The sequence below is a fragment of the Gossypium hirsutum genome, chromosome A11, assembly GCF_007990345.1.
Source record: "Gossypium hirsutum isolate 1008001.06 chromosome A11, Gossypium_hirsutum_v2.1, whole genome shotgun sequence".
In the NCBI taxonomy this organism is placed as follows: Eukaryota; Viridiplantae; Streptophyta; class Magnoliopsida; order Malvales; family Malvaceae; genus Gossypium; species Gossypium hirsutum.
The window spans coordinates 10,737,071-10,763,849 of NC_053434.1; the positions used below are offsets into that span (position 1 = coordinate 10,737,071).

General features: G+C 36.5%; 5 protein-coding genes and 1 pseudogene across 9 annotated transcripts; 1 reads left to right on the plus strand and 5 right to left on the minus strand.

Annotated features, from left to right (window-relative positions):
* Positions 1-472: 472 nt before the first annotated feature.
* LOC107924737 (uncharacterized calcium-binding protein At1g02270) lies at positions 473-4,771 on the minus strand. 2 transcript variants are annotated; one of them, XM_016855317.2, is made up of 11 exons: positions 4,308-4,771; positions 4,022-4,213; positions 3,824-3,928; positions 3,559-3,664; positions 2,768-2,988; positions 2,585-2,661; positions 2,404-2,518; positions 2,164-2,289; positions 1,637-1,747; positions 1,451-1,558; positions 473-1,032 (listed from the first exon to the last, which is right to left on the minus strand). In XM_016855317.2, the coding sequence occupies exons 1-11, from the start codon at positions 4,308-4,310 to the stop codon at positions 802-804; spliced, it is 1,395 nt and encodes a 464-aa protein (XP_016710806.1). In that variant the 5' UTR covers positions 4,311-4,771; the 3' UTR covers positions 473-801. The 2 variants fall into 2 exon arrangements, with proteins under 2 accessions (XP_016710806.1, XP_040936963.1); XM_041081029.1 differs by having other exon boundaries at positions 4,022-4,203; positions 4,308-4,767.
* A 916-nt stretch (positions 4,772-5,687) lies between these two features.
* LOC107924045 (uncharacterized) lies at positions 5,688-6,550 on the minus strand. The gene has a single exon (XM_016854311.2). It carries the CDS (start codon positions 6,242-6,244, stop codon positions 5,873-5,875), a length of 372 nt encoding a protein of 123 aa, XP_016709800.1. The 5' UTR covers positions 6,245-6,550; the 3' UTR covers positions 5,688-5,872.
* A 611-nt stretch (positions 6,551-7,161) lies between these two features.
* On the minus strand, positions 7,162-8,683 carry LOC107924042 (uncharacterized protein C594.04c). The gene is made up of 3 exons (XM_016854307.2): positions 8,437-8,683; positions 8,083-8,346; positions 7,162-7,820 (listed from the first exon to the last, which is right to left on the minus strand). Exons 1-3 carry the CDS (start codon positions 8,662-8,664, stop codon positions 7,341-7,343), a joined length of 972 nt encoding a protein of 323 aa, XP_016709796.1. The 5' UTR covers positions 8,665-8,683; the 3' UTR covers positions 7,162-7,340.
* A 983-nt stretch (positions 8,684-9,666) lies between these two features.
* Positions 9,667-12,991, minus strand: LOC107924043 (translocase of chloroplast 33, chloroplastic). 4 transcript variants are annotated; one of them, XM_016854310.2, is made up of 8 exons: positions 12,757-12,991; positions 12,451-12,558; positions 12,245-12,352; positions 12,016-12,140; positions 11,600-11,804; positions 10,385-10,453; positions 10,108-10,269; positions 9,667-10,017 (listed from the first exon to the last, which is right to left on the minus strand). In XM_016854310.2, exons 2-8 carry the CDS (start codon positions 12,547-12,549, stop codon positions 9,949-9,951), a joined length of 837 nt encoding a protein of 278 aa, XP_016709799.1. In that variant the 5' UTR covers positions 12,550-12,558; positions 12,757-12,991; the 3' UTR covers positions 9,667-9,948. The 4 variants fall into 4 exon arrangements, with proteins under 4 accessions (XP_016709799.1, XP_016709797.1, XP_016709798.1 ...); XM_016854308.2 differs by having other exon boundaries at positions 11,600-11,864; positions 12,757-12,988; XM_016854309.2 differs by having other exon boundaries at positions 11,600-11,864; positions 12,653-12,981.
* A 1,392-nt stretch (positions 12,992-14,383) lies between these two features.
* LOC107923571 (UNC93-like protein 1) lies at positions 14,384-21,343 on the minus strand (annotated as a pseudogene).
* Positions 21,344-22,387: 1,044 nt separating this feature from the next.
* LOC107922834 (probable plastid-lipid-associated protein 10, chloroplastic) lies at positions 22,388-25,541 on the plus strand. The gene is made up of 9 exons (XM_041081032.1): positions 22,388-22,497; positions 22,610-22,723; positions 22,840-22,974; positions 23,107-23,202; positions 23,432-23,500; positions 24,092-24,178; positions 24,815-24,883; positions 25,088-25,149; positions 25,235-25,541. Exons 3-9 carry the CDS (start codon positions 22,861-22,863, stop codon positions 25,350-25,352), a joined length of 615 nt encoding a protein of 204 aa, XP_040936966.1. The 5' UTR covers positions 22,388-22,497; positions 22,610-22,723; positions 22,840-22,860; the 3' UTR covers positions 25,353-25,541.
* The last annotated feature ends 1,238 nt before the right edge of the window (positions 25,542-26,779 follow it).

Here is a 26,779-nt window from a genome sequence, read left to right on the forward strand (position 1 = left end):
TCCACAATACTTTTTAAAAGCAATGCTAAATTAACCATAAATCTGTCAATATTCACTTGGGCAGCCTAGAATTGTAAAATGCCAAACTTTTTCAAATTAATCCCAGAAGAAAGTTGATTCAAATTGTAAAGGTTATATTTTAATAATATTTAAAGTATTTAAAAATAATTAATATTAATTGTTGAGAAAATTTTAAATTTTATATTCTATATTTTATATATTAAAATATTAATAATTGATTACAATAAATTATTTTTTTATATTTCACAAAAATATTACTAAAATCTTTAAATCAAAATTTTTCAAAAGAAAAAAACTTATGAAAATCTAACCCTGAAATTTCATTGATGTTCCACCTTCCTCTTTCCCATTAATAAATGAACAATACTACTTAATGAATTAACTATTATTATTAAGAAAAATTATTAGGTTATATATTCTAATTCCAAAGGTGAGGAGGGCATAGCTACTATTAATGAACATATATAAAATGTATTGGCCTAATGTCAAAAATGTTCCATTTGAGGTGACAATTATGAGCTTAGCTTAGCTTAGCCTAGCCTCGCCTCAGACTCAAATATCCAAAGTTTTTGAGACCCTTCCCCCCCATTTTGATTTCATTCATTGATTCATACAACTGTTAGCTACAACACGACCCAGCCTGATTAAAACTTATGCCGGGCCTATTCGCGCTTTGATTTTTTTCATCAAATAGCTTAGCCTCATCTGCTTGAACACTGCAAACTTGTTGTATAAACAAAAACAAAAGCTGATTTCTCTTTTCTGCTGTCAACAACCAGTCTACGGGCTCCGACGTGGACACCGCAATCTCACCGGTGAGAACACAGCGGTTAGCCGGGCATGATCGGAAAGAGAGTAGTTTTCCGGCCATATCCCCTTCTCTACTTCACGGGGGAAAAGAGCTGCATTCTTTACTGTAAAACCGACAGTCTCTTCCTCATTACCTTCATTTGAGTCATCCGAGCTGCAATCTTCGTCCATATGATCTGACCACGTTGAGTTCCAGATTCTCTGTAGTAACGTCAACCAATTATTAAATGCTTTATTCTATGAAATAGAGCACATAAAGATTTACAACATAATAACCCATGACGATACGTTTGTTTTCTTGCTGATACGTTTCCAGATGTTGGTCTATTAGTTACAAGATAAAAGTTGCTTATATACTACATTGACATAAAGCTATTTTTGAGGTTGAAATCAAATAATGTTGCCAAAACCTATTACAATGACAAAATAGTAAGTGTTTTCTCATATTATCATAAATGTCTCACAAGGTTTCTCATATGACCAAAGTTTCACTCATATTACCCCTTAATCACCTTAATTTTAAAAAAATGTTGCATCAAGTGACTTATAGGCCATAGCTCAACTACTAGTAAAAAGGACTGAACCTAATACAGGCACAAATTAGCGGTGAGCTGCAAACCTTAAATTCTTCATAGTCTAGAACACCATTTCCATCAAAGTCTGCTTGGACCCAAAGATCTTTCGTGTCTTGGAAACTTAGTCCATAAGAAAGACCGGTTAAATTTACCTGTAGATGGTTCAGAAAGGGTGAGAATTTTACCACTACCATTATACTAATTATATAAAGAAAGTGAATGGAAAGTACCTGTCTAAGAGCATCACAGAATGCTGAATAAGTTATATGGTCGACACTGTTGTCAGCCCTTAGAAAGGCAAATGCATCATTTTCAGCCAAAGAAGCCTTTTGAAGTTGAAACTGGAATCAAGAAAATGGAAACTAAATTTTAGACATGGAAGTATGTATGATAAATGGTGATCTTCATTACCAAAAGAAAAGGTAAAACAGGTATTTTCCATCACATTCCTAATCATAAGATACACTAGTGTTGTGTAAGAATCACAAAGATCAGTAGTGAAGTCAGATTCAAGAATCTCACTTGGCACTTTTGTCAACAAGTGAAGCAATGTCACAGAGTTGACTAGTTATAATGCATAAGGTTATCAGAAATCCAGCCAAGCATCACATATGGCCTGCGATGTAAATATCCAATGACTGCTCTATCTATAGAGAGCACGAGTAGAAACTTGAATATTGACATAATAACTAAATAGGCTATAATGTGAGCTAGAAAGACAGGATTTGGAACAATATGAAAGAAATGTTGAACTAACCTTTATTATGCCAAAAGCTGCTTCTGCCCAACTTATCTTCAATGGTTTTCGTGACTTATTAGGATTACGAAGCCATATAAAATCGACACCACATATGTTTCCTCTATGATTCCGATGACTAACCCACTGTGGGATATATGAATAGAGCCAACATATTTAATCAGTAAGCATTGCAGATTCCAACAAAATAGTATTTTGTTGATGAAGAGATGCTAAAATCTGAAATTGAATACCACTAACCTTGTCAGCATCTGCCTCACCGTCTGAACATTCATGAGCAATATCATAAGATGATACAAATCCCTGGTACCTAAGGAACTTGTAGACATGCCCACGCTTGCTTCCATTCCAGTCACTGAAAAATAAAAAACATTAGGGAAACAAAATAAATTGAGATCCCCCCCCCAATGATAAAGCTTACCCGCAGAGTATGACAGGCATCTGGGTGAGTTTGTTTTCTTGCTGATACGTTTCCAGATATAGTAGTATTTGATAAACCTAAGAATACCAAAACTAGAGATTAAGTGCAGTCTGTTACTTTAGAAACAAACCAAAAAAGAAACTGGAGTTGTATATGGACATGCACAGAAGAAGGGATATCTACCTGGTGCAGTCTTGCAATGGATAAACTGGAATCATGAGGAAATAATAGGTGGGTGTTCACAATAAGGATTTCTTGCTCAACAAAGTTATTCTTATTTATTGAAAAAGGGACAACTGATTTAACATGTAACAATTGAGCAACTCGGTCTCCACAGTCATTGAAGAGCAATTCTCTATAATTTAAAACCTTGAAGTAGTCCTGGTGTATAGCAGTCAATAAACCTGGGAAGTAACATCAATGTAAGTTCTCAAGCCTACAATTAATAAGTACTTAAACAAATATTTAGCATAGCAACAAAAAATATGAAAACCAAAGTAAATGAATTAATCTTTGCAGGATGGCCTACACACATTATAAGGACCTGCTAACAATAAACAGCCTATAATATATGATCATCCTCTTCCCCTGTCACTGGCAGCTGAAAAGATAGAGCAAAAGCTAAAATATGTGAATTATAAAAGAACCAATTCAGCTCCCAAAAGGTGAGAAAATGGTCATTCTTCTATTTTCCCTGTCCTATAGAAGCCAAGTGAAATGGAGTAAGTATATACTGAAAGTGGACGAGTTAGACATGAATTGCCAAACTAAAGAGCACCAGCTGCATGGAACTACATCTTATATTGCAAAATTTTGTGTCAAACTCTCAAATTGTCTAATAATTTCAGTTTGATTCAAGCTTCATCAGCTCCTACTCGGAAAAGCAAATAAGAACAACCCTATCTACCCAATTTATAAATAAAATCTTAAAATTTGCTTCCAGTATGAGAATAAATCAGTCAAAGAGCCCATACCATCTCCTCGGTTGTTGGTCCTTGCAAGTTTGAAGGTCTTATAGCCTGCAGCACTAAGCCTCTCTTCAAACATATGCACCAATTCTTCGTTTCCAACCCAAAATTCCTATTATTGAACAAAACAAAAAGGCATTAAAAACGGCTTATGTCACTAGAGTTGAAAAAGGGCTGTTAATGGAAGGAAGGGAGTCATTTCTTCAACAAATCATTTTCAGAAAGTCAAAGGGACGAGAAAGAGCATAAAAGACGGGAACATGAAACCCACCTGGAGACATATAATTGAAGAACTTTCATAAAGCAACCAATCTACAATCCTCTCGTTTCTAGCTAACCAAAATGCTCTAAAATCACTCTCTCGTACGCTCTGATTCTGTTTCATCATCACCCAAAATGAAATTAGCAAATTTTACCAATGTAAAGACGCATACAAAAGGGACGAAAACAAAGAAGAAGAAGAAATCACCTGCTGATCCAATCGCTTGTAGATAGGAGCCAGAATGTTGAATGTGGTACATGAAACCCAAGGCTCCTCCACTGGTGAAGAAATTTTACCAGACTTAGTCCTCAAAATCGTTCCTTTAAAAGGAAGAATAGACTCATTTTCACTTGAATCCACATTAGCAAATTCAGGGTCATTATAAAATCCTGCCAACACCTTCCCAAACAAAACACCATTACAAGAGAGTAAATTGAAAGAAAAACAAAACCCAGAGTCCCAAACAAGACAAATATTCCAAGTTTCCACATACCATTTCAGAATTCTTGCCACTTTCACAATTTTTCTTCTTGTCCTTTGACGTAAACAATGAGAGAGAGACACAGAGAGAGAGAGAGGATAAAGGGGAGGAAACGAAAGCCCAATTTTATGAAGAGGGTGCTTTCAAAATTTAGATTCTGGCTTTTGGGTTGCGGACAGAGTTTGAATTTAGGGTGAAGTATGCGTTGGTTCAAATGTTCCAGGATCCAAGTTGTTTATATAGAAAAAGGAATTTAAAAACAAATTGATGGATAAATGATTGATCGAATTCAGGGAGAGGGAGGCAGCTGTGGAATTTTTTTTTCTTATTTCGTTCATGAAAAACAAAGAATTGATTCCATTGTTTAGTGATTTTCTCTTAGGTAAACATGAACAGCTGGCTAAGCCATGGCTGAGAGGTCCCTCTCCCTCATGCGCATCTTTTTCGTGGGGAGGTATTTTAAGTTTTAACGTCCTTTTTTGTATCTTTATCTTTTAACTGTAAAAACTAACAAGGACATACATTCCTTTTTTCATCTAGGGTTATTAATTTTACTGTTTAAAGTGGGACTTTATTTTATTTTCCTTTTCACTTTCATTTATAATTATTTATTAATTATTTTTATCAACTTTTTAAGGAAAGGGTAAAGAGAATTTTTTTTCCATATATATATATATTTTTTGAAGTGTTAATTTTATCTGAAGGAAAAGAAAAGAAAAAGATATAATTTAGTGAATGTTTGTCATTTTTTTAATTTTTAATTTATTATATAGAATACTAATTAAAGAGTTCAAAATAAAAATAATACATCATTTTAATAATAGAGTCAACTATATAAAAAAGATAATTGCTTGTGTTATAATATATTTTGTGGATCTTGACTTTTTTTTTTTAAATGCTTTTTTCTTTTTTTTTTTAAATTTGCAAACTCAATGTTAAAAGTATTTAGAATGACCGTTAAAAATAAGGATTAATGAAGAGAAAAAATATAAAAGACAATATTGATATCAAGTCATACCAAAAAAAAAAAAATCAAAGGAGAGGAAAGGCTTAGCTGAGTGAAAGGGAAACAGGCAAATGCAAGCTATGCAACCGCGTGTCCGGTGTTGCAAGTGATTTATCCATCTGTCTTTGTCGAATCAGGTACGTAGGGAATAATATTTATATGCATAATGGCTGACGGCACCGACAGCATCGATACCCCTAACTGGCTTAACCTTAAGCATCATTGCTATGCATTGCCCACTGAAATTGACTTACAAGAGTGACTAAAAAGGAATAGGAGATGCCATCTACAGCAACTGATTCGTGGTGATCATCCTCCCCAAACATGGACCGATTCTATGTTGATATAATGAATTGATTCGATGCTGATATAGTGAATAGTTGATATTATAATGAAAGGAGAACCAAATTTGTATATTAATACAAAGAATATGATTTACAGTAATACAGATGAGAAAATGACATGGTAGGCAAATGGAATCCAGATAGAATCCGAGAGAGGAAAAATAACACACAAAAAAAGTCTGTGTTTGGAAACATTAGAAAAGACCACACAATACAGAAAAGCCAAGCTAGAGGAGCCAAACAATATGAACCAAAAGCAGAGCCTGACCAGGAAACGACGCGCTACCTCCGCTCCCGACCTCACAAAATCCTACTTTCGCCACGCGAGTACCGGCACATAATGCATCGGCGCGACCGCACCAGTAGGTGACGCCATCAAAGCCGCAAACGGGCTCCGTTCGGAAGCAATTGACCGGGCAGGATGACGGCTTATTGAATCGAGCGGAGACGCCTTCGTTCTCATCGGCGTTTGTAAATCCGTCGGAAGGTAACCGGATAGATCCCGAATTATCCGGCAAGGATCGCGCGATCGGCGCCCAGCAACAGAAGAAGAGGAGGACGGTTAGGATGTTTAGCTGAATTGCCGTGAAGCACGGCATATGTGTCGTAAATGAAAGGATTTGCTGCAACTGCTTCTCAATTCCTAACCGCAACCTTTTTACAAGCGTTAACAGTTGACCAACTTATTGTCTTCACCACCGGGCAAAACTCGTTCAACTAACGTCTACTAGAATTTTCTTATTTAGTTTTAAATTTAATTCAGTTTCCTCCTTTGTATTGTAGATCAATTCCTGTTTCTCAATAAGCCCAAAGCCCCAAACCCATTTTAACTGGGCCTGCATCTATTACTTAATAGACAAAGCATAGTTATATGAATTTTATTGGGACTAAAAACCAAAAAGAAATCCCTATAGAACCAAAGGTTAATTGCATCAGACCCTCAAATTATGGCCAAATTATAAATTAGGTCTCAAACTTAAATTAATAGTATCATATCAATAAGGTCATTCAATCGGCTTAGTCATTAACTTTTGAAATTAAATGTATCTCAAATTCAAAATAAAACATATTTAAAATACATGAATAAAAATATAAACGCATGTATACCTATTATGGACATAACAACTTGATATGCTAAAAAAACAGCCCTAAACTATCTCTCTATATATACATGAATTTATATAGATTTAACCCTTGGTTAAATAGTAAAATTATATTTTTTTGACTCCTCTCAAAATTTAAAAAATCATTGTAAGCCCCTTGAACAAAAGTCTTTAAAATTAACCCAAAAAATTTTCTTAGTACATTGAGGTTTTAAAGTTTAAAAACCCGATTGGTTGAATTAACCCAAATTTGTTTCGGCTACCATTGTAACTATAAGCTTTCCTTCCATGTGGAAACTTTAACCGCATCAACATAACCATACCAGATAATTACCAAAAGGAAAAAGAAAGCATAACCATACCAGATTAATATGACCTACAGATCTAGATATTACAAGCACATGCCAAAGTCATACAATGAAAACAGTTTTTATTACAAATGAAGAAATAATTTACTTGATTTCATAGCGATAGAGGGATCTCTCTTTGACTACCACAGATAAGAACCATTTTTTCCCCCTCTCAAATAGATAGCTAAAAAGGATAACAACTAACACAAGATGTTTGTTTCAATGAAACAAAAATAGTCAGATCAAGTATCCTTATCCTTCACTGCTATAGCAGAAGATCTGAACCAAGGTACCCACACTGAGGTTGTCTTTTGGTATAACCTGTATGCTTCAGCTCTATACTCTTGCTTCAACATCCGTTGCTCCACGAGCACAGTAACATAAGCTAAGCACATACTGTTGATCAAAGACCCAACAAAGGTCCATCCATGACCCAAGTTCCATGCAAATACAACCAGCCCCCACCACCATAACTGCTCTCCAAAGTAGTTTGGATGACGGGAGTACTGCCATAAGCCCCGGTCAAGGTTGGGAACCATGGGTTTTCCGAGCTCTTTTAGCTTGGTATTTCTAGTCACAAAATTATGCAGTTGCGTATCTGCAAAGTATGCTATGACAATGCCACACAAACAAACTCCAGCAGCAACCAAATCCCAGATATTCATGGGCTCATCAACCGAGTGCACCACATACAGTGGAAGACATATCCCAAACAGAAATATCTGCAGTTTTTAATCACCCATTAGTTCATCATCTGTTTTTATATTAATTTGTTTACCATTTGATAATTACTTGGTGTAATATTTGCTTCTTTCTACTTGAGGTTCAAATTTTTACTTCTGTTTCTTAGAACAATGAAATTCGCATCTTTTACCTATTAAAGAGAAGCTCTTTAGGCACTTTATCGAACAGAACGGAGGTCAATTTAGTTTCAGAAAGAACCAAAAGCTGATAATGGAAAAATATCTTCGGAAACACTCGCACCTGTTGAGAAAAGTAAACAGAGAAGAAGGAAATCCACCACCAATGCTTGCCATACTGTAGGCGCATATCAGCGAACCTCCAGTCTTCTCTGGCACCCCACTGCCATTTTTCTCGCCTGAAATAGTTATGGGTCAGCCTAATACTCCAAACCCAGGTCAAAACTATCACGATCTTTGATCTCAACCCATCAAATTGCGCCGAAGGGTGGGTTGCATAGTAATGAATTAGCAACACCGGTATCACAGTCCAATACAAATCAATCATCTGAAACAAACAAAAGAGAACCCATTAAAAATGTAGTAGAATTTAAATTATTCTTAAAGAATTGCTAGTAATTAAAAAAAAAAGACTGACCCAGTTGCTGGATTGGATGTGACCGATGGTCCAGAAGAGGACGTTGACATTGAAGAAAAAGAAGACATTGGCTAATAGGAGAGGGTGATGGAAGCACCACGACCAAAGAGAAGAAAGAGAACTGCTATTACTGTGGAAATGGTCAAGGAAATAAAGATAGAAGAGAATTGAAGGGAGAGGAACAAGAAATGCTACTATAGCATTTTTCAAGTTACCACTTCTGCCCATGTTTGTTGTGTTTTCCCTTTTTTTCTCTCGGGTACTTGAGGGTGAGTGTTGGTCGGAGGCACCACTTTTATAGCAACAGCTTTATTTTCACTTCTTTGTGGGACACCGCCAAATACAAGTCCAAATGATGAGCTCAATTTTTACCTTGGCGTGCAGGGCGGGTGGCGCATGGGTTCCAGTCCCACGCCTCAACCGAAATCGTCTAATCACCAATGGTTCGTAATCATGACTTTCGGCCAACTCTTTGTGAACAGGGACCATTTTGGTTTGGCATTGTTAATTAAAATGTGAAATAAAAAATTAGGCATCCTACTCATTTCAGCAATTTAGCTTTAACCCAAACTATTAAATTCCTTTTCCTTTTTTCTTCTTTCAATTTAACCAAACAAGATTGTAATTAAAAGAAGCATATGATTGGGTTGATTTGATATTCTAGCAGAACTGCAGATATTTGATCTTAATTTAAGAAAAACGTGCAAAACCAACAATATTAGCAGCTAAATTTGACCAAAATTTTGCATGCAAAATTATCATGAGCATGAAACCAAAAAATAAAAATAAAAATAAAGCAATGCAGAGATTGAAGTGCATGCAATGATGGGTGCAGCTTGCAATGGTGGTGAGTTAAAATTTACTTTATATAGGTTGGCTATGGAACCCACAAGTTATAATCTCTGGCCCCCAACTCCAACCTCTCCCGGCGCAGCTTCAACCTGAACAAATCCCCGCAATCCACGCACCCAGGGAAAAAGGTAGCATCAGTGGCTGGGACCACACCTTCCTCGTTATCCTTAGATGCCCCCTTACACCTTTATGAGCTTAATCTACCGCAAAAGGTCCCCAACACGAGCTAATGCTTTTCCTAACACACGAGAAAATGTTACAAATAGAATTAAGGAAAATAACGGAGTAAATTGTAAATCCGTCTCTGAATAAAAACACCGGTACAAGTAGTTTGTTCGATAAAAGCAATCAAAAGAAATGGACGGGAATACATGGAAGTGAAACAAAAGAACCATGGCTTGCATTTAATGCTTATATCCTACAATACCTCAACAATATCCCATCCGTCCAACCACTACCGACTCTGCCTCCCAAAACCATACTTATAGCAAATAGCAAAACCAACTTCAGAGGATTCTTTGTACTTTTTACCAAAAAAATAGAAGAAAACTAAAATATTATATAGAAACTTTAAAAATAGAAGAAAACTAAAATATTATATAGAAACTTTAACAAGACCAAATGCAACTTGTATTCCAGCAGTTCACATTCATGTGGCTCTCATATAGGCCCGTTGCCAGTTGCAATATCCTTTTTTATGGCTCCTTGAATCCATTTGATAACAAACCACTGTATCAACAAAAAAACATAGGCATTACAAACATTCATTTGTGTTCCAATTCAGCCCAAACAGAAACCAATAAACCGTGAAAACCTTACCTGAAGCCCAAGAATAACTGGAATCCACAATTTTCCTTTATCACTAGCGTCAGACCCATCTACCAGCTTCTTGCTAACTACAATAGCTTGACTCTTATTTGTTGCAACACTTGTGATGGCTTTTACTAAGTTTGGGATCCAAGCATCACCATTCAGAAGAATCTGTATCGAAAAAATATGTAATTAACAAAGAATTAAATGAAATCAATTATATGAAAGGGTCATGAACAGAGAGCACAAGATGGAGGAGGAAGAAGGGGGGGGGAGGAGATCAAACCTTTTCGTCACAGTCATTTTTATTGCACCTCCCACTATTTTCAACCAAAACAACAGGAATGACAGAATCCTGCAAGCATCAAAAGTAAGGAAATATCTCAAAAAAGTAATCACAGCAGTCTAAGCATACCATCAGAAAAGAAATAGTAACTAATACAGATAAGCTTACAAGCTAATGTATCCTTTTCAAACGATAAAATCCAGTTTTAAATTACCTGTTGATTTATTTATTTATTTTATTTTCTTCCAAAAGAACTTCCCCACTGTTTATGCTTGAAGAATGATTTTTTACACACAATATTCGATAACATGAAGTAACTGCTCGAACATCTCATTTTAAAACTGTGACTCTCAAAATAATAATAACCAACATGAAGCTAGCCATCTAGAAGCCAAACAGCTATGATGGAAGAATATTATATATCAAAGGCTGATAGTGAAATCCCCCCCCCCATCTCTTAATCTTCCTCTCCCACAACTAAATAGTACCGACTTTCCCCTGTTTGGGGAAACATGGCATAAATTGCAAACTCAACTCCCTACTTCCACAACTTACAACTAACAAATGAGTGAAAAAGACATGCACAGCTACCACAGAAGCTTGTTAACAGATCACCTTATCTCATCATTTCAACCTATCCAATGCCTTATCCGTATGTCTCAGACATATAAATTTGAAAGAAAACATCTACCACAAAATCTTTATCTCCCCAATTTAAATTCAATCAAATAATTTTGAATAGTTAAAGAAGCGATCAATCAAGCTTCCATGGGCAGTGCAATAGAATTCAACATTTCTATCTGTATGACTGATTAAGGGTAGCTGATGTTGATGGTCTACAGTTGAAACCAAACATCCAAAATGTAAATAAAATAAAATGAAAAATGCTCTTACAGTTGGAAACTGCATGAGAAAGAAAAATAGAGCAGCAACAGCTAAGGAAGTGAAAATATTTGTGAATTGTGGTATCCTTAAATTAAAGGCAAATCCTACAAGAGTGAAACCACCCACAACTCTTCTGCTATTTTATAACTACCAAGTACTAACAGCTTCTCTCCAGTGGGTGGAATCATTCAGCTCCATACTTCAGGCAATTACAAGTTAGCGACAAACAATATTTTGGCCAAAGGCTTTATGGGGGCAAACAAGCTTATCTATTTTATTTAGGCAATCCAACATGTGTTCAATATAAATAACTTGAAAGAGAATACATACATCAAAATCCTTTTTCCTAATACGAGCTCCAATACGGATCGCCTTTAGGACACCCTCTGATCTTTTAGAAGAAAAAACATCATAACTCAGTCCATCTGGTGGACAAAGTTGAGCATGAGTGAGAACAAGCAAACTTTTGCGCCATATTTCTTTTCCAAAACTGTTTGTGATAGCCCTGATGATCTGCTTATCCAAGTCATCCACTCTATAGGCGTCCAGGCAATCAACATAAAGCAAAACATCTATGGTCTTACTCAAAAGAAACCTGAATGATGATTAATAGACTTTGTTTTTGACCAAAATAAACCATACAATGTAGTAAAAGTAAAACTAAAATCACTAGCTTCATTGAGAACTAAATTCATCGTGGAAAAAAAATAAGATTCTAAGTTACACTGCTTCATCAAACTACAAACCCTTTGATCAACTGAAGAGCTTGGTGATTGACATAGCCAGCCTCTACAAATCCTGGTGTATCAATTACATTCAATGTAAACCCTGCCCAGGAGCGTGAAGCCATTACGGGTCTCAGCCCCTCTGACTGCAAAATACACAAATATAATGAGAATTCAAGCTTAAGAAGCCAAAAACAGCATAAAAGAACCAAGCTAGGAATCCAAAGGAACAGATAAAATCAAATCTTACCTGGAAAGCAGTGACTCGAACAACTTGCTCCCCAATAAGAGAATTGATAGTAGAAGACTTTCCTACTCCGCCCTTGCCCATAACTAGGATAGTCAAAGTATTAACATTCTGCATTTTTATTTTTGACCACAAAAAAAAAAAAAATCTTGAGTGGATATGTTATTAAGACAAAGAAAATGTAAGTGATTAAAGGGATTATCAAAAACCTTTTGCTTCAATTTTCCCAACAACTCAAACAATTTCGTCTGAGTAGCAGCGGGGAATTGTTGAAGGCCGACCCATTCACGAGGGAGAGGAGTACCCATTACCGCAAACTGCATAAGAAATCAGAAAAACCCGATCAATAAAACCTCCAAGAGAAGCGGTAACCTTAAATCCTAAAAGCGGATAGCACGCTAAAACATTGACCCGTATTAGAATATGCAGCCAAAAAATATAAGACGGGTCCGTTCTTTAGACAGAATGTGAAATAAAGAAAGAGAAATGGAGGAGGAATCTGTGTGGGATTTTACCGGCCTATCTTCGGGGACGCAACTTGAGAAGGATGAGAAAGGAAAGGAGGAAGACTTTGGGGAGGTTTTTTGGTGGGTGGATTGGATTTTGTGGGGCAGGTGGATGAGGAAATGCAGGAAAGAGAAAGGATGAGGGATTGGGTTTGGGGAGGCGATATTATCGAAATTCACGGGTCTCAAGTAAGGCTACATAATCTGCCCACGTTCACTCTGCTGCTTACCCGTTCCTTACTCCCAACCGACCAATTTGCTTATGTATTTGTAACAATAAGTGGGCTCAAGGTTGGGTTAGCTTCTTAGCCCATTTAGCGTACTTCCCACAGCAGCTCAACTCAGTGAGACCCAATTTCGTTAATGGCAAATTTTGGCGTATTATTACCGTAACCGGCTTGGCATCGATTCACGGGTCTCTCTGGTATTGCTAATGCTTTCTTTCTGACGGCTTCCATTTTGAGTGTGAGCCACCAATTTTATAAACAATAATAGATAGCTTTTCACGTATTTGAAATAGGAACCTATTTCTTCCCAAAGTTCCTGAATTTGAGTCAAAATTATACATGTTTTTGCATCGTTTACTTGAGTTTAAAAGTAAAACTAAGTGGTGCTTTGGTGAAGATCTTGTGTCATTGGAAGGCATGCCTAGCTTTGTTGATCTAGTTAATCCTATAGTACCTAGCTCTTTCAACAAAGTTCATGATTATTTTCTGTTGTATTTTATTTTAAATTCACTATCATTTTTTAAGTTTGTCGTTTTACAGAGTTTTATTATGATTGTAAGACACATATAAAACTGATATTATTTAGTAATCTCAAATTAAAAATTCGATCAAAACAAAGTCACCTAAGTTGATCCCTTAACTGTAAACAGTTGAATTGTATCGAAACTCTATGGCTCTATGTGATTAGCTATTAAGAATCAACTTTTGTTTTATTTTATAATATTATATTGTAAACAATTTATTGTATTACTATCTTTATGGGACTGTTATAGATTTTTTATGTTAGCAAATCTTGAACAAAAATTTATTTAAGGGAGAGACTTATATAGATTATTGTACTGAGAGTTTGAGCACTTATTTTGTTCAAGTGATAAACCCTTTTTTTAGAGTGCAAATTGTTAATAAAACTGTTTGTATTGTGAAGTTCATAGGGTAAACTTAGTAGTGAGACTATTATTCTTCAAGGTTTGAAAGTGGGGAAAATCGTCACGAGTGTAAATAAGTAAAATTCACTTGTTGTAACTGTTGGAGAGAATAGATATTTCTCATTTAGTTAGACTCGTTTATGTTTACTGTTTCTCATTTTGGTGTTAGAGAATGTCCACTTCTCTGTCACTCATTCCTAACATTAAGTTAAGGTAAGAGGTTTATATAAAATATATAACACTTCAAACACGATAATAACATAAAAATATAAAATCCTTGAATATAACATGAATACATGAATTATCAAGTTTACTTGTACGCCTATTTAGAACAATTAAAGAAAGGAATAATATATAGAAACATTTGGAAGTAAGGAAAATTCCATCAATTTAGATTTCTCCCTATGGAGCTTTTATTTCCGGTATATGATGAACAAGAAGTTGAAAGGGAGTAAAATTTGAGAGGTAAACTTTGCCAAGTACTTAACCATCCTTTTCCGTAGTAATAGAGTTCTCAAGTTCTTTGTAACCATCTTTCATTGAAGCGGGGGGAGGCAGTCCTGAAGCAGTGTCATCGTCCTCTGCAGGCTTATTGCTATCTGTATCCTTAACTGCTTTGTAAATAAGGACCGCCAGCAATGGATAACTCAAAGTGGTCAGCACCCAATTCACAATCAGCTGGTTGAGCAAGGGAATCTTTTTTTTCCGACTTGCCAGGCAACTGCCGCTCCTGCACTCTGCACTCCCTTGTAGAAACCAGCATATCTGCATGTTTTACATGGAGAATCTACAAGTTAATAGCTTTATGGCTTATAGCATTCGCATGTAATTATAGACTTCAATTATATGTGTAATATCCATTTTCTTGTTGAGATCAGGCAAAGTGTAAGGATCCACGAAATAGATGGGGTGAAATGGGAGAAATAATTACCTGCTGAGGGTCTCTGAAGTATCAGCTAATGCTCCAATCACCCAATAAACCAAACACTGAAACATGGCATCCAATAACCCATAGCTAAAGTACAATATGAACGGTCTGTTGTTCCAATAGGGTCGGAAGCGTGTAAATTATTGTACTAAAAAATCACACAAAGTTCAATTCCCAGGGAAGAGAGGTGGATCACAAGGATCTCTTAAATACCAAGTCTTTCCTTAGTCAGAATATCCCTTTTACAGTAATTTAATAGCACAATTAAATACTACTATTATACCCTCAAATATTGAAAGAAAAATAGGACAAGAAAGAACACAAGAGTTTTAACGAGGTTCGGTAAATTATACCTACGTCCTCGGGCACTAACACCAGATGATAACTTTACTATCTCCAAGATATTACAAACAAATAGAATTCCTTAAGAATTCTCAAATGAGAGAAGAGAGAAAACTAAGAGAGAAAGATTGGTTGGGATGAATTGAAATGAGAAATGAGAAGGCCTGTTTATAGTTGAGGTTCAAGGACCAAACAATAAATAGCCCATTATCTCAAAGACCAAAAAAAAAATTATCCCTTGCCACTTTTCCAAAGTTGGTGGTTGTCATTATTGATTGTCTCCCATTAATGTTAATGGTAACCATTATTAATTGTCTTCCATTAATGTTAACAATCTCCACCTTGAAGATTTGATTAGGATAATCACATCTTCACACACTTCCTTCAACTCTCCAAATTCGATAAAGCTATCTTTTGTAGTGCCTACAAATGCGTTCTCGAGCGCCATACACCTGAAGGTGCTCAAATTCTCAGGATGTTAATCAAGTTCAAACAATGATTAAACTTGATTGTTGTTACCACCTTGGTCATCATATCTGCGGGATTATCTGCTGTCGGAATCTTCTGAAGTAGAATTTTTCCTTTTTCAAAGACTTCCCGCACAAAGTGATATCTTACATCGATATGCTTGGTTCTTGAATGATAGACTTGATTTTTCGCTAAATGAATAGCGCTCTGACTGTCACAATATAAACTTATGTGACTTTGAACAACTCCTAAGTCTTTCAACAATCCATTAAGCCAAATAGCCTCTTTAACAGCTTCTGTAACTGCCATATATTTTGCCTCTGTAGTAGACACAGCTACTATAGACTGTAAGGTAGACTTCCAACTCACTAGGGCTTTCGCAAGAGTAAACAGATACCCCGTAGTTGAACGACGTTTATCTAAATCACCAGCAAAGTCGGAATCAACATATCCAACTACAAACTGACCAAGTGCTTCATCCTGTTCAAAAATTAAACCAACATCTACGGTTTTTCGAAGATACCGTAGAATCCATTTCACAGCTTGCCAATGTCCTTTTCCAGGATCATGCATATACCTGCTCACAACTCCAACAACTTGTGAAATAATCAGGCCTCGTACACACCATCGCATACATCAAACTCCCAACTACATTAGCATATGGGACTTTCGCCATATATTCTCTTTCATCTTCAGTCTTCGGAGATAATTGAGCACTAAGTTTCAAATGAGAAGCAAGTGGGGTATTTACATGTTTTGTGTTTTCATTTACACCAAAACATTGTAATACCTTTTTCAGATATTGCTTCTGATTTAAACAGAGCTTGCCTCTCGGTCTATCTGTACTTATCTCCATGCCGAGAATCTTCTTAGCCTCACCTAGATCTTTCATCTCGAACTCTTGATTCAACTGAGCCTTCAGCTTATCTATCTCATTTTGGCTCTTCGAAGCGATTAACATATCATCAACATACAAGAGTAGATAAATGAAAGATCCGTCATGCAGCTTCTGCAAATATACACAATTGTCATATTTGCTTCTTGTGTACTTCTGCCTTCTCATAAAGCTATCAGATCGCTTGTACCACTGCCTCGGGGATTGCTTCAATCCATATAGCGATTTGTTAAGCTTACAAACCCAATTTCTACCACCAGTATCTGTGTATCCTTCTGGCTGAGTCATATAGATCTCCTCTTCTAACTCACCATGCAAGAAAGCCGTCTTAACATCAAGTTGAGCTAGCTCCAAATTCAACTGTGCTACCAAGGCCAACAAAATTCTAATGGAGGAATGCTTCACAGCAGGGGAAAATACATCATTGTAGTCAATTCCCTCCTTCTGAGCGTAGCCTTTAGCTACCAATCTTGCCTTGTAGCGAATATCCTTCTTGCTAGGAGATCCATCTTTCTTTGCGAATACCCACTTGCATCCGATTTCCCTTTTACCTTTCGGTAATTGCGCCAACTCCCAAGTATTGTTCTTCCAGAGAGACCGCATTTCTTCATCCATGGCGCTTTTCCATTTATCACTTTCTAAGCTTTGCATTGCTTCTTGATAAGTGATAGGAATATCATCAACAACAGGAAGGGCGTAAGCCACCATATCAGTAAATCGAGCAGGTTTACGAATTTCTCTCTGTGGCCTTGCAACTGCAACTGGTTCTGGTGTACTTAGTGGTTCTTGGGTCAGAACCTCTTCAACCTCTAATTCCTCCATTGTGGCTGGAGAATTAGACTTATTAACTGGGAAAATCCCCATCTGCTCAAACTCCACCTGTTTTGGAGTACACTCCACCTGCTGTGGAGTATTGCTCGTCTGAATATCTTTATCTGCTACCTTTTTCAATGTGGCAGATTCATCAAAGGTAACATCTCTGCTACAGATCATTTTCTTTGTGCTTAAGCACCAAAGACGAAATCCCTTCACTCCAGAAGTGATTCCCATAAAGAGAGCTTTCTTTGCCCTCGGATCTAACTTTGACTCCTTCACATGGTAATATGCAGTGGTTCCAAACACATGTAAGGAATCATAATCTGTAGCCGGTTTTCCAGACCATACCTCCATAGGAGTTTTTCTTTCTAATGCAGATGATGGCAAACGATTAACAAGATGGCCAGCGTATGTCACAGCCTCAGCCCAAAATTGCTTGCCCAACCCAGCATTGGACAACATACATCGAACTTTCTCCAACAATGTTCGATTCATACGCTCTGCCAATCCATTCTGCTGTGGTGTATCCCTAACTGTGAAGTGTCGAACAATACCATACTCTTGGCACACATCGAAGAACGGATCACTTTTATATTCCCCTCCATTGTCCGTCCTAAGCCGCTTGATTTTCTTTCCAGTCTGGTTTTCGATCATAGTTTTCCATTTAAGAAAAACTCTAAGCACTTCATCCTTAGTTCTCATGGTATACACCCAAACTCTTCTGGAAAAGTCATCAACAAAAGTAACAAAGTAGTGTTTTCCTCCCAATGAAGGTGTCTTGGAAGGCCCCCACACATCTGAGTGAACATATTCCAAAATACCTTTTGTATTATGGATAGCAGTACCGAATTTCACTCTCTTTTGCTTTCCCAGAACACAATGCTCGCAAAATTTTAATTTGCAAGCCTTTGCACCTTTCAACAATCCTTGCTTTGCCAGAATTTGCAAGGATTTTTCGCTGGCATGTCCCAACTTCATATGCCACAACTGTATTGAGTCCAATTCTTTGTTGCCGGAAGCTGCAGCGACTGCTCCAATAACTGTACTACCTTGGTAGTAATACAAGTTATTTTTCCTGATGCCCTTCAATATCACAAGTGCACCAGATGTCACTTTCAAAACCTCATCTCTCATAGTAACAACTGAACCATTGGATTCCAAGGCTCCCAATGAGATGAGATTTTTCTTCAAACTGGGCACGTACCGAACATCAGTCAGAACTCTGGTTGATCCATCTTTATTCTTTAATTGGATTGAACCTATCCCAACAGTTTTACAGGCATTGTCATTGCCCATATAAACAACTCCTCCATTTAGTTCTACTAAATCAGAGAACCACTCCCGGTTAGGGGACATATGATAGGTACAACCCGAATCCAATATCCACTCATCTGAATGGAACGACGATGATGATGCAACCAGTGATAGTTCAGAGTCACTAGTATCATGCTTAGCAACACAAGCATCTACAGCAGCTTTTCCCTTATTCTTCAGCTTTGGACAATTTTTCTTCCAGTGGCCTTTCTCATGACAAAAAGCACATTCATCTTTCCCGAGTCTGGACTTTGACTTTGATCTCCCCTTTTGAGTTTTCTTCCGAGTGTATGAACGACCTCGGACTACTAAAGCTTCTGTATCTCTGATTGAGTTTTTCTGTTTGTCCTTCTTTCTCTGTTCATAACTGTATAAGGCCGCACAGACTTCGCTCAGAGATATATCACTCCTGCCATGAAATAGAGTAGTTTCTAGGAACTCAAACTCCTCAGGAAGTGACCCCAACAGCATCAAAGCCAAATCTTCATCTTTGAATGTCTCATCCATATTCAGCAAATCAGTGACTAACTGATTAAATTTGGTGATGTGATCATTCATTGTGGTACTTGGGACGTATGTGAAGCGAAAACAGTCTTTTCTTCAAGTGGAGCTTATTTTGACTATTTTTCTTCAAAAAATTTTCTTCAAGTGCCACCCACAACTTATTTGCAAAAGTCTCCTTTGAAAAAGCATACCTCTGCTCTCGAGAAAGGCATGATCGAATTGTGCCACATGCCAACCGGTTGATCGCCTTCCAATCTTTCTCCTGTACATCATCTGGTTTCTCTTCATCAATGGCAATGTCTAGACCCTGCTGAAAAAGGGCATCTAGAACCTCACTTTGCCACATACCAAAATGGCCCGTGCCATCAAAGATCTCCACGGCCAATCTTGCATTTGCAATTGTCGGTCTTGTCTACATGGACGATGTTGAAGCTCCTACACCGACCGTTTTCTCCATAATCTTTCAATATACCTAAGGAAATCTTTTCTGATGTGGAAGATCAGTTTAAACTGCAACCACAGAGCATACTACGATTAACCTTCGGCTCTGATACCACTTGTTGTTCCAATAGGGTCGGAAGCGTGTAAATTATTGTACTAAAAAATCACACAAAGTTTAATTCCCAGGGAAGAGAGGTGGATCACAAGGATCTCTTAAATACCAAGTCTTTCCTTAGTCAGAATATCCCTTTTACAGTAATTTAATAGCACAATTAAATACTACTATTATACCCTCAAATATTGAAAGAAAAATAGGACAAGAAAGAACACAAGAGTTTTAACGAGGTTCGGTAAATTATACCTACGTCCTCGGGCACTAACACCAGATGATAACTTTACTATCTCCAAGATATTACAAACAAATAGAATTCCTTAAGAATTCTCAAATGAGAGAAGAGAGAAAACTAAGAGAGAAAGATTGGTTGGGATGAATTGAAATGAGAAATGAGAAGGCCTATTTATAGTTGAGGTTCAAGGACCAAACAATAAATAGCCCATTATCTCAAGGACCAAAAAAAAATTATCCCTTGCCACTTTTCCAAAGTTGGTGGTTGTCATTATTGATTGTCTCCCATTAATGTTAATGGCAACCATTATTAATTGTCTTCCATTAATGTTAACACGGTCCAGCGAAATCGCTTCCTGATCTCTTGAAGTCCAACCGCTTGGGAGGTTTGTCAAAAGAGTAATTCAACTGGTTGGCAAGGCCACCCGCCCAAATTGCCGTCCCGAGCACAGCAACAATTCCTACCCCAACCAAGCCTCTTGTTCTTCTACTCTTGAAACTGAAGTCTAAAATATATCCAATTCCCACTGAACCTATCATTTGAGCCCCCCAATAGAATACATTGTTAAATCCTCTTGTTCTCGGATTAAACATCAAACCGTTGACATTATCGAATTGGTAGCTGTAGAAGAAGTTGCTAGCCCAGGCAGCTAGGACGATGAGAAGCAGCTTCCAATTACGAAAGAGCTTAAGGATCTCAATAGCCTCAGTGGTAACATTTGAGTATTTAATGTTGGTGCAATGAGTACCATCGTCTTTGACAACACGATCAGGGGATAAAATTGTCAATGAGATGAGGGTACCAGCTGACATGAAACACATGAAGACAATATATGTCATGTCGTTGACAGTTTCTGCCTTCCGGTGGTAGTTCAGGATGAAAGGTATGAATCCACCAATGACACCACCCAAGTTGAAAATAATCCAGAAGAGAGAAATATAGGTGCCTTTACGAGTAGCAGTGGGATAGGAAGTCATGATAGCCCCTTGTCCAGCCCAAAGAAAGCTTGCACCGATACCGAGCAAAGCACCAGCAAAGATAGCAAAAGTCTGGTCTTGCTGGTGATTGTAGTATAGGAAAGAGCCAGCATAAAGGACATAAGTGGAGCAGCCCATTGCAAGGGTAATCTTTGGTCCAAAAATGTTGTAAACACCACCACCAGGGATTCCAAAGATGGAAAAAGTTGTGTACAGAGCGGTGTTAGCATTATTTGATGCATCAGGGTTGACTTGACCACCACCTCCCATGCCTGTAAGGGCATTGAACATGCCAGGACAACAGAAACATACTAGACCTATTAAGCTAACCTGTACCAGGGGTGAATTGTACCCGAAAGGAGATGTTACTGGCACTTTGGCTGCTGCTTCCTCTTCTCCTTGGAATCTCATGATTGATTCAGTTGCTTAAACATGATTCTCCTGGAGCCAAGGAAGAATCTTATATAAAAGCAAATATGCACATTGGTTTCTTCGTAGGGAAATTTGGATGGAATTCACATTGTCTTCCGTTAGTAACAAAGTAGGCAACCTTTGAGCTCTTTTTTTTCTTCTTGTTTTTCCCATTAATCTGGTAAGCATGTTATCCCAAACATGTCAGCTTATAATCATGGTAAGTTAATCCTCAAAACATTTATACATATTTAGTTGGATTTTGATGAGCAGTAGCTGTTCAGAATGCTTAGTTGCGTAACAGGATCTGAATATTTTAAGCAAAAGACAAATAAAAGGGGTTCCAAAACACCAACAAAGCAGAGAAGACACGGTTGATGGACATGCAAATTTCCGATTGTTCCAAAATACCGATGTCAAAACTAAAGCTATTCCCAGCATCTTGATGTCTGTTTCCACCAAGCAATGCCTTTTGCCATCCATCATCAAACATTTCAAGTAAATTGACGGTCGCAAAGGGCATAGTTGAATTCCCATTGGATGGAAAGATCCAAAACAAGAAACAACTCATAACGCCAAAGATGAAAGTCAGACATGCTAAGAAGGAATACTAGTTAATCACTTAAAACTCATCATAACAGTCTAGCAAACATGTAATGTACAGTCCACTTTACGACCAATCAATTTATCATAACAGTCCTAACTTGCTTTTCAATAAGTAGCAGAATTCATCTAACAAGCAATGTCGGGTCGGGTTATCTCCGGCAGATTTTCTTTTGTAAGCAAATACCATAACATAAAAGAGAAAACCCAATGCAAATGGAATTACTAATTAGTCTATTAAGGACCATATAAACAAAACAAGCAACAGTTAAAGCTGTGGACAAAAACCGAAACCCAAAATTCTATCCTTTATTAATCGGATTCAATTTCTTCATTTATCAACGGTTGTTTGGGCCAAAATTCATAATCCCCATTGTTGCCCAATCTTTGAAACATCATGGAATTAGCATTTGCCGCTTCAGTATACCCGACAAATGTGAAGAGTAATCTACGAGATAAGACCTCATAGCTCAAAACTTGTTACCAACAAGAAACGGTCTTTTCACAACAAGTTTCTATGCTCAGTAGCTGTTGCTCCTGACAGGAATCGGGTTCTAATTCTTGTGTCCCTTACCTTTATTTCTCTACTCATCCTGTTTTAGAACATGTTTTCTCCTTATTAGAATTTGCGGTAGTAATGGGATTTGCTTTTCTGGATATTAGGTATCCGAGGTTGAGTTGGAAAACAAGAAACACAATCTTCTCCTGGCTGTTCAAGACACACAACGGGGACTTGCTGCAACTGCTGATCAACGCTCAATTATCGAGGAGGCTCTGGTATAATCTCTTCCCCAAAACCCCCAATTGGAATTTGTGTAATATTTTGAAGTGAAGGCCACGCCTTTTCCTTTTTTTTCCTTATATGTGTGTGTGTGTGTTGTGAAATTTTGTAGGTGAGTGTAGAGGGATACAACATGGGTGCACCACTTGACATGGCGGTGTTGGATGGAACTTGGCGCCTGCAGTACACTTCTGCCCCGGATGTTGTCGTTCTTTTGCAAGCTGCTGCAAGGCTTCCTTTCTTTCAGGTGCCACCACTGAAATTCTTTCATCGGACTCCTTTTCTTCTTCTAGGAGAAGGTTTAGTTCTCAGCTGCTACAAAGTTTGGGCAATGTTAACTCAAGTTTTGTTTTGATATCTTGCTGTCATATTGGGGTAGGTTGGGCAGATCTTCCAGAAATTTGAATGCAGGGATCAGCTCAGAGGAGGTGTTATCCGAAATGTTGTTCGATGGAGTATTCCGAATTTGTTAGAGGTAAACTTCTACTTTCAATCTCTACAACTGTGTTATCTTGAATTGGGTAAAATATAGATCCTCAAGCAGTTTATTTCCATTCACTGTTATTGGCTTGTGAAACTTTTCTTTTTGTTTCAGGCATCAATGCTAGCTTCAAATATGTTCACCTCGAAAAGATACTCAACTGATTAATATTGTTGAAGAAAATATTTTATTAACAAATGTTGTCTTCCTTTTAACATTACAGGCCACTCTGGTTGTTTCTGCTAAGTTCGATATTGTTTCTGTGCGGAACATCTATCTTCAGTTTGAAGAGGTTACCCCTGTTTTCCACTTTAAAAACCTGTATTTCCTAAAAAGTTAAAGGTTTGTCACATGCAACTGTTTTTCAACCTGGGACGTTAGTCAAACATGGAGGAATATACATGGTAGCAATTCATGGCCATGTAAAGTCAATTGATCAGTGACATCTTCCCAGGTTTGCACAAGCCATAAACATTTGGCCGGAGTTTTTTGAAATGTGACTGCCTCTAGGATTTTTTTAATCTGTGCTAGAATTAAATAGCCTTAACCCTTAAATGTGCCTAGTTAGTATTTAAAATGAAGCTCAGGAGATACCACATGCATAACTGTCTTCTTGCGAGACTTTGATACGCATAAACTCATCTATGATCACGTATTATTTGTTTCATGCCCTTCTATAAAGCTCTAGTTTTATACCCTTATATTTGCAAAGAAAATAGTTATCTCAGTAAACAGGCCTTTTAGTACTGTTTCCAGATCATGCTTAAAGATTTTCTAAATTTACTAGTGGAAGTTAAAAGTGGATGCATATACATTCATTCATGCATACGTATATACATATATGCAAATAAATGATTTCACGTCTGCAAGTTGTTTTTGACAGATACAAGTTCAAGATATAAATATCAGTGAACTACTGCAAGCTGTGATTGCTCCAGCACTCCTTCCACGGTCATTTTTAAGTCTACAGGTACCTAATTATTGCCCGGATTTCTGGTTGGAACTTGGCATTACTTGACTTTGTATTCTGCCATGTGCATAATCTCCATGTTAAGCTTGAAGTCCTACATCCAGTTATATTCATAAATTTAGATTTTGGAAGATCTTCTCTGATCTTCGGATGGTGACTGATTGTCATCTGTGAGGTGTCCGCTTTGATGCTTCGTCATAATATGTATTAACCTATCTCCAAAAAGTGATTTTCTTAAAGTTCATATTGATGACTCAGCAAATTCAAGTCGTTAGATTGTCTAGCAATCATATAGAAGTGCGTTTCCACATGCATTCACAGTTGATTCTACATCAGTATTTTTTTTTTTCTGATCAACAAGGAGAAAATAGAAGATTACAACGAAGTTAATGTAGACCAGGTTACTCCACTGTAATCATCATGCAGTGCTTTGAGAACGGGATCAGGGGGATTAACAAAAATATAAATGCTCAGCGGTAAACTTAAAGCAAAACTTGCCAATCCGTAAGCTATTTTATGTCCTCTATACGTATGCACGACCTCTACTTCCCAGTCCCTATGCATCAACTCCCAGATAGCCTGTAGCATTGTGTTTAGACTTCTGCTCATTTCCCATACTGTTTATCTGCTGTGCAGCAGCTAAACAGTCCAATTCAAGGATCACCTGACGTCCTCCAATTTTCCAAGCTTGATCAAGACCACCAAGTGCGCCTCATGGTTCATACTCATAAGTGTTACAATACCCCATATTGCGAGCAAAACCCCACAACCACTTACCAACAGAATCCCGAATAACTGCTCTTGATGCCGCTATTGCCATGCCATCTTTGAATGCTCCATCAATATTAAGTTTCTATTTGTTAGATGGGGGAGGCAGCCAGCCACTGAATGTTTAATGTTTATGTGCAGATTTTGCAGTTTCTCCGAACCTTCAGAGCTCAAGTTCCTGTAAGAAACCCTGGGATTGGAAGGTATATCATCAACTTCATGTATTACCTTAGCTTAATCCTATTCTGATTATGGTCCATATGAATTTTTAAGCATGTCTGATCGCAGGAGATCAGTAGGAGGACTTTATTACCTTTCGTATTTGGATCAGAATATGCTGTTGGGCAGAGCTGTCGGCGGTGGCGGAGTATTTGTGTTTACGAAGGCTCAACCCCTTGAACTCTAAAGCACGAGGGCCGGAAACAATCAAACAGTTGTCATTACTCGTTAAGTCCTAAGCATCCAAAGGATAAGTGTAACTAAAATGCCTTCTAATTTTCCGGAAGTGATGCAATGTTAATAGTAATACATTTTTTACGGTGAATGTACTTAAAAAAGGTTACTTTGGTGGGATCAAATTAAATTAGTTTTTCAATTTAGTCTTTATATTATTAAAAGAAAATTAAATAATGTTAAATTGGAATATTGTTAATATTTATGTTTTAACAAAGTTAATATTTTTTATTTTTTATTTTTGGTTTTGTAAATGAAATGTTTTATTTGGAATTGAATTGCAATTGAAAAATAATGATTTTTAAGACATTTTTTATATAATAAATATTAATTCTATCGCAATTTGAACTTATTTAATTCTTTTTAATGGTATAAGAATTAAATTAATATATAATTAATTTGATTTAATCCCAAAGACTTTCCAAGTATTTTGTAACCCATTTTTCCTACTAAAGGCAGAGAAAGTAAAGTAATGAAAGATACTATTTCCAAAGAATTAATTATATATTGCCCATTACATGTAATAATTAAATAATAATTATATATTCTAACATTTCATGAATAAGCTATGTAAATTGTTATTATATAAAACATTTTAACAAGTTTTTTTTAGTACTACCCTTGAATAACCCTCATTAGTATTAATAGATACCTCACTATCAACGTGACATAATTTGAATAAACCTTTCATTTGTAATAACTACTATGCTTCTCACGCTTGGGCTGATTTATTTGTCTCTAATTTTAGAGTTAAAATATGTTTTTATTTACTATGAAGTTTGTATATTTAAAATTTAGTTTACTTTTGTTTTTAAAAATTTTAATTTTTTTATAGTATAAATTTAAAAATTCAGGTTTAATTGTTATTATTGTTGAAATTCTTCCATTAAATTCATTAGGGTGACATTTGAAAATTTAAAATAAAAAATCATCACTTCGTATTCATGTAACAACAAAAATAACGTTGAAAATATTGATGTGAATTTTTCTTAAAAACATTCATTCAAATTCATCATAATAATCTTTTTTTTTGTTTGAATAGTATTATTAAAAAAATTAGCATCGGCATTTTAATTTGACCATTGTCTTAGAAAAACGCAAAGCAAACCAAAAGAAATGAGAAGCCACGTATCTAGTCCCTAAGACCATTATAGTATTTAAATTACATATAATCACTTAACATTTTTTTATCAGAAAGTTAATATTAACTCTTCAAGCTAATTAATAACATTATAAAAATATAAAAACTAAATTATATTAGAAATTAAATTATACAAATAAAACTATTTAAACTAATAATATCATTATAAAAATAAGAGACAAAATTATATAAATTTAAAATATAAAAATTATTTTTTTAAAGAAATACTAAGATAATAT

What these genes read in the sequence shown, in the direction of transcription:
- LOC107924042 (XM_016854307.2), bottom strand. Translation starts at nt 8,664, where the DNA reads ATGGGCAGAAGTGGTAACTTGAAAAATGCTATAGTAGCATTTCTTGTT. An exon ending in ACATCCAATCCAGCAACTGG is followed by an intron (nt 8,347 to 8,436) that starts GTCAGTCTTTTT and finishes TGTTTGTTTCAG; the next exon opens with ATGATTGATTTGTATTGGAC. An exon ending in CTGTTTACTTTTCTCAACAG is followed by an intron (nt 7,821 to 8,082) that starts GTGCGAGTGTTT and finishes TAAAAACTGCAG; the next exon opens with ATATTTCTGTTTGGGATATG.
- LOC107924737 (XM_016855317.2), bottom strand. An exon ending in CTTCAATTATATGTCTCCAG is followed by an intron (nt 3,665 to 3,823) that starts GTGGGTTTCATG and finishes GTTCAATAATAG; the next exon opens with GAATTTTGGGTTGGAAACGA. An exon ending in GTGAGGCAGATGCTGACAAG is followed by an intron (nt 2,290 to 2,403) that starts GTTAGTGGTATT and finishes TATATCCCACAG; the next exon opens with TGGGTTAGTCATCGGAATCA.
- LOC107922834 (XM_041081032.1), top strand. Translation starts at nt 22,861, where the DNA reads ATGGGTGCACCACTTGACATGGCGGTGTTGGATGGAACTTGGCGCCTG. An exon ending in GGTCATTTTTAAGTCTACAG is followed by an intron (nt 24,179 to 24,814) that starts GTACCTAATTAT and finishes TCTGCTGTGCAG; the next exon opens with CAGCTAAACAGTCCAATTCA. An exon ending in AGAAACCCTGGGATTGGAAG is followed by an intron (nt 25,150 to 25,234) that starts GTATATCATCAA and finishes GTCTGATCGCAG; the next exon opens with GAGATCAGTAGGAGGACTTT.
- LOC107924043 (XM_016854308.2), bottom strand. Translation starts at nt 12,549, where the DNA reads ATGGGTACTCCTCTCCCTCGTGAATGGGTCGGCCTTCAACAATTCCCC. An exon ending in GCTCTTCAGTTGATCAAAGG is followed by an intron (nt 11,865 to 12,015) that starts GTTTGTAGTTTG and finishes ATCATCATTCAG; the next exon opens with GTTTCTTTTGAGTAAGACCA. An exon ending in CAGTTATTCTTGGGCTTCAG is followed by an intron (nt 10,018 to 10,107) that starts GTAAGGTTTTCA and finishes TTGTTGATACAG; the next exon opens with TGGTTTGTTATCAAATGGAT.
- LOC107924045 (XM_016854311.2), bottom strand. Translation starts at nt 6,244, where the DNA reads ATGCCGTGCTTCACGGCAATTCAGCTAAACATCCTAACCGTCCTCCTC.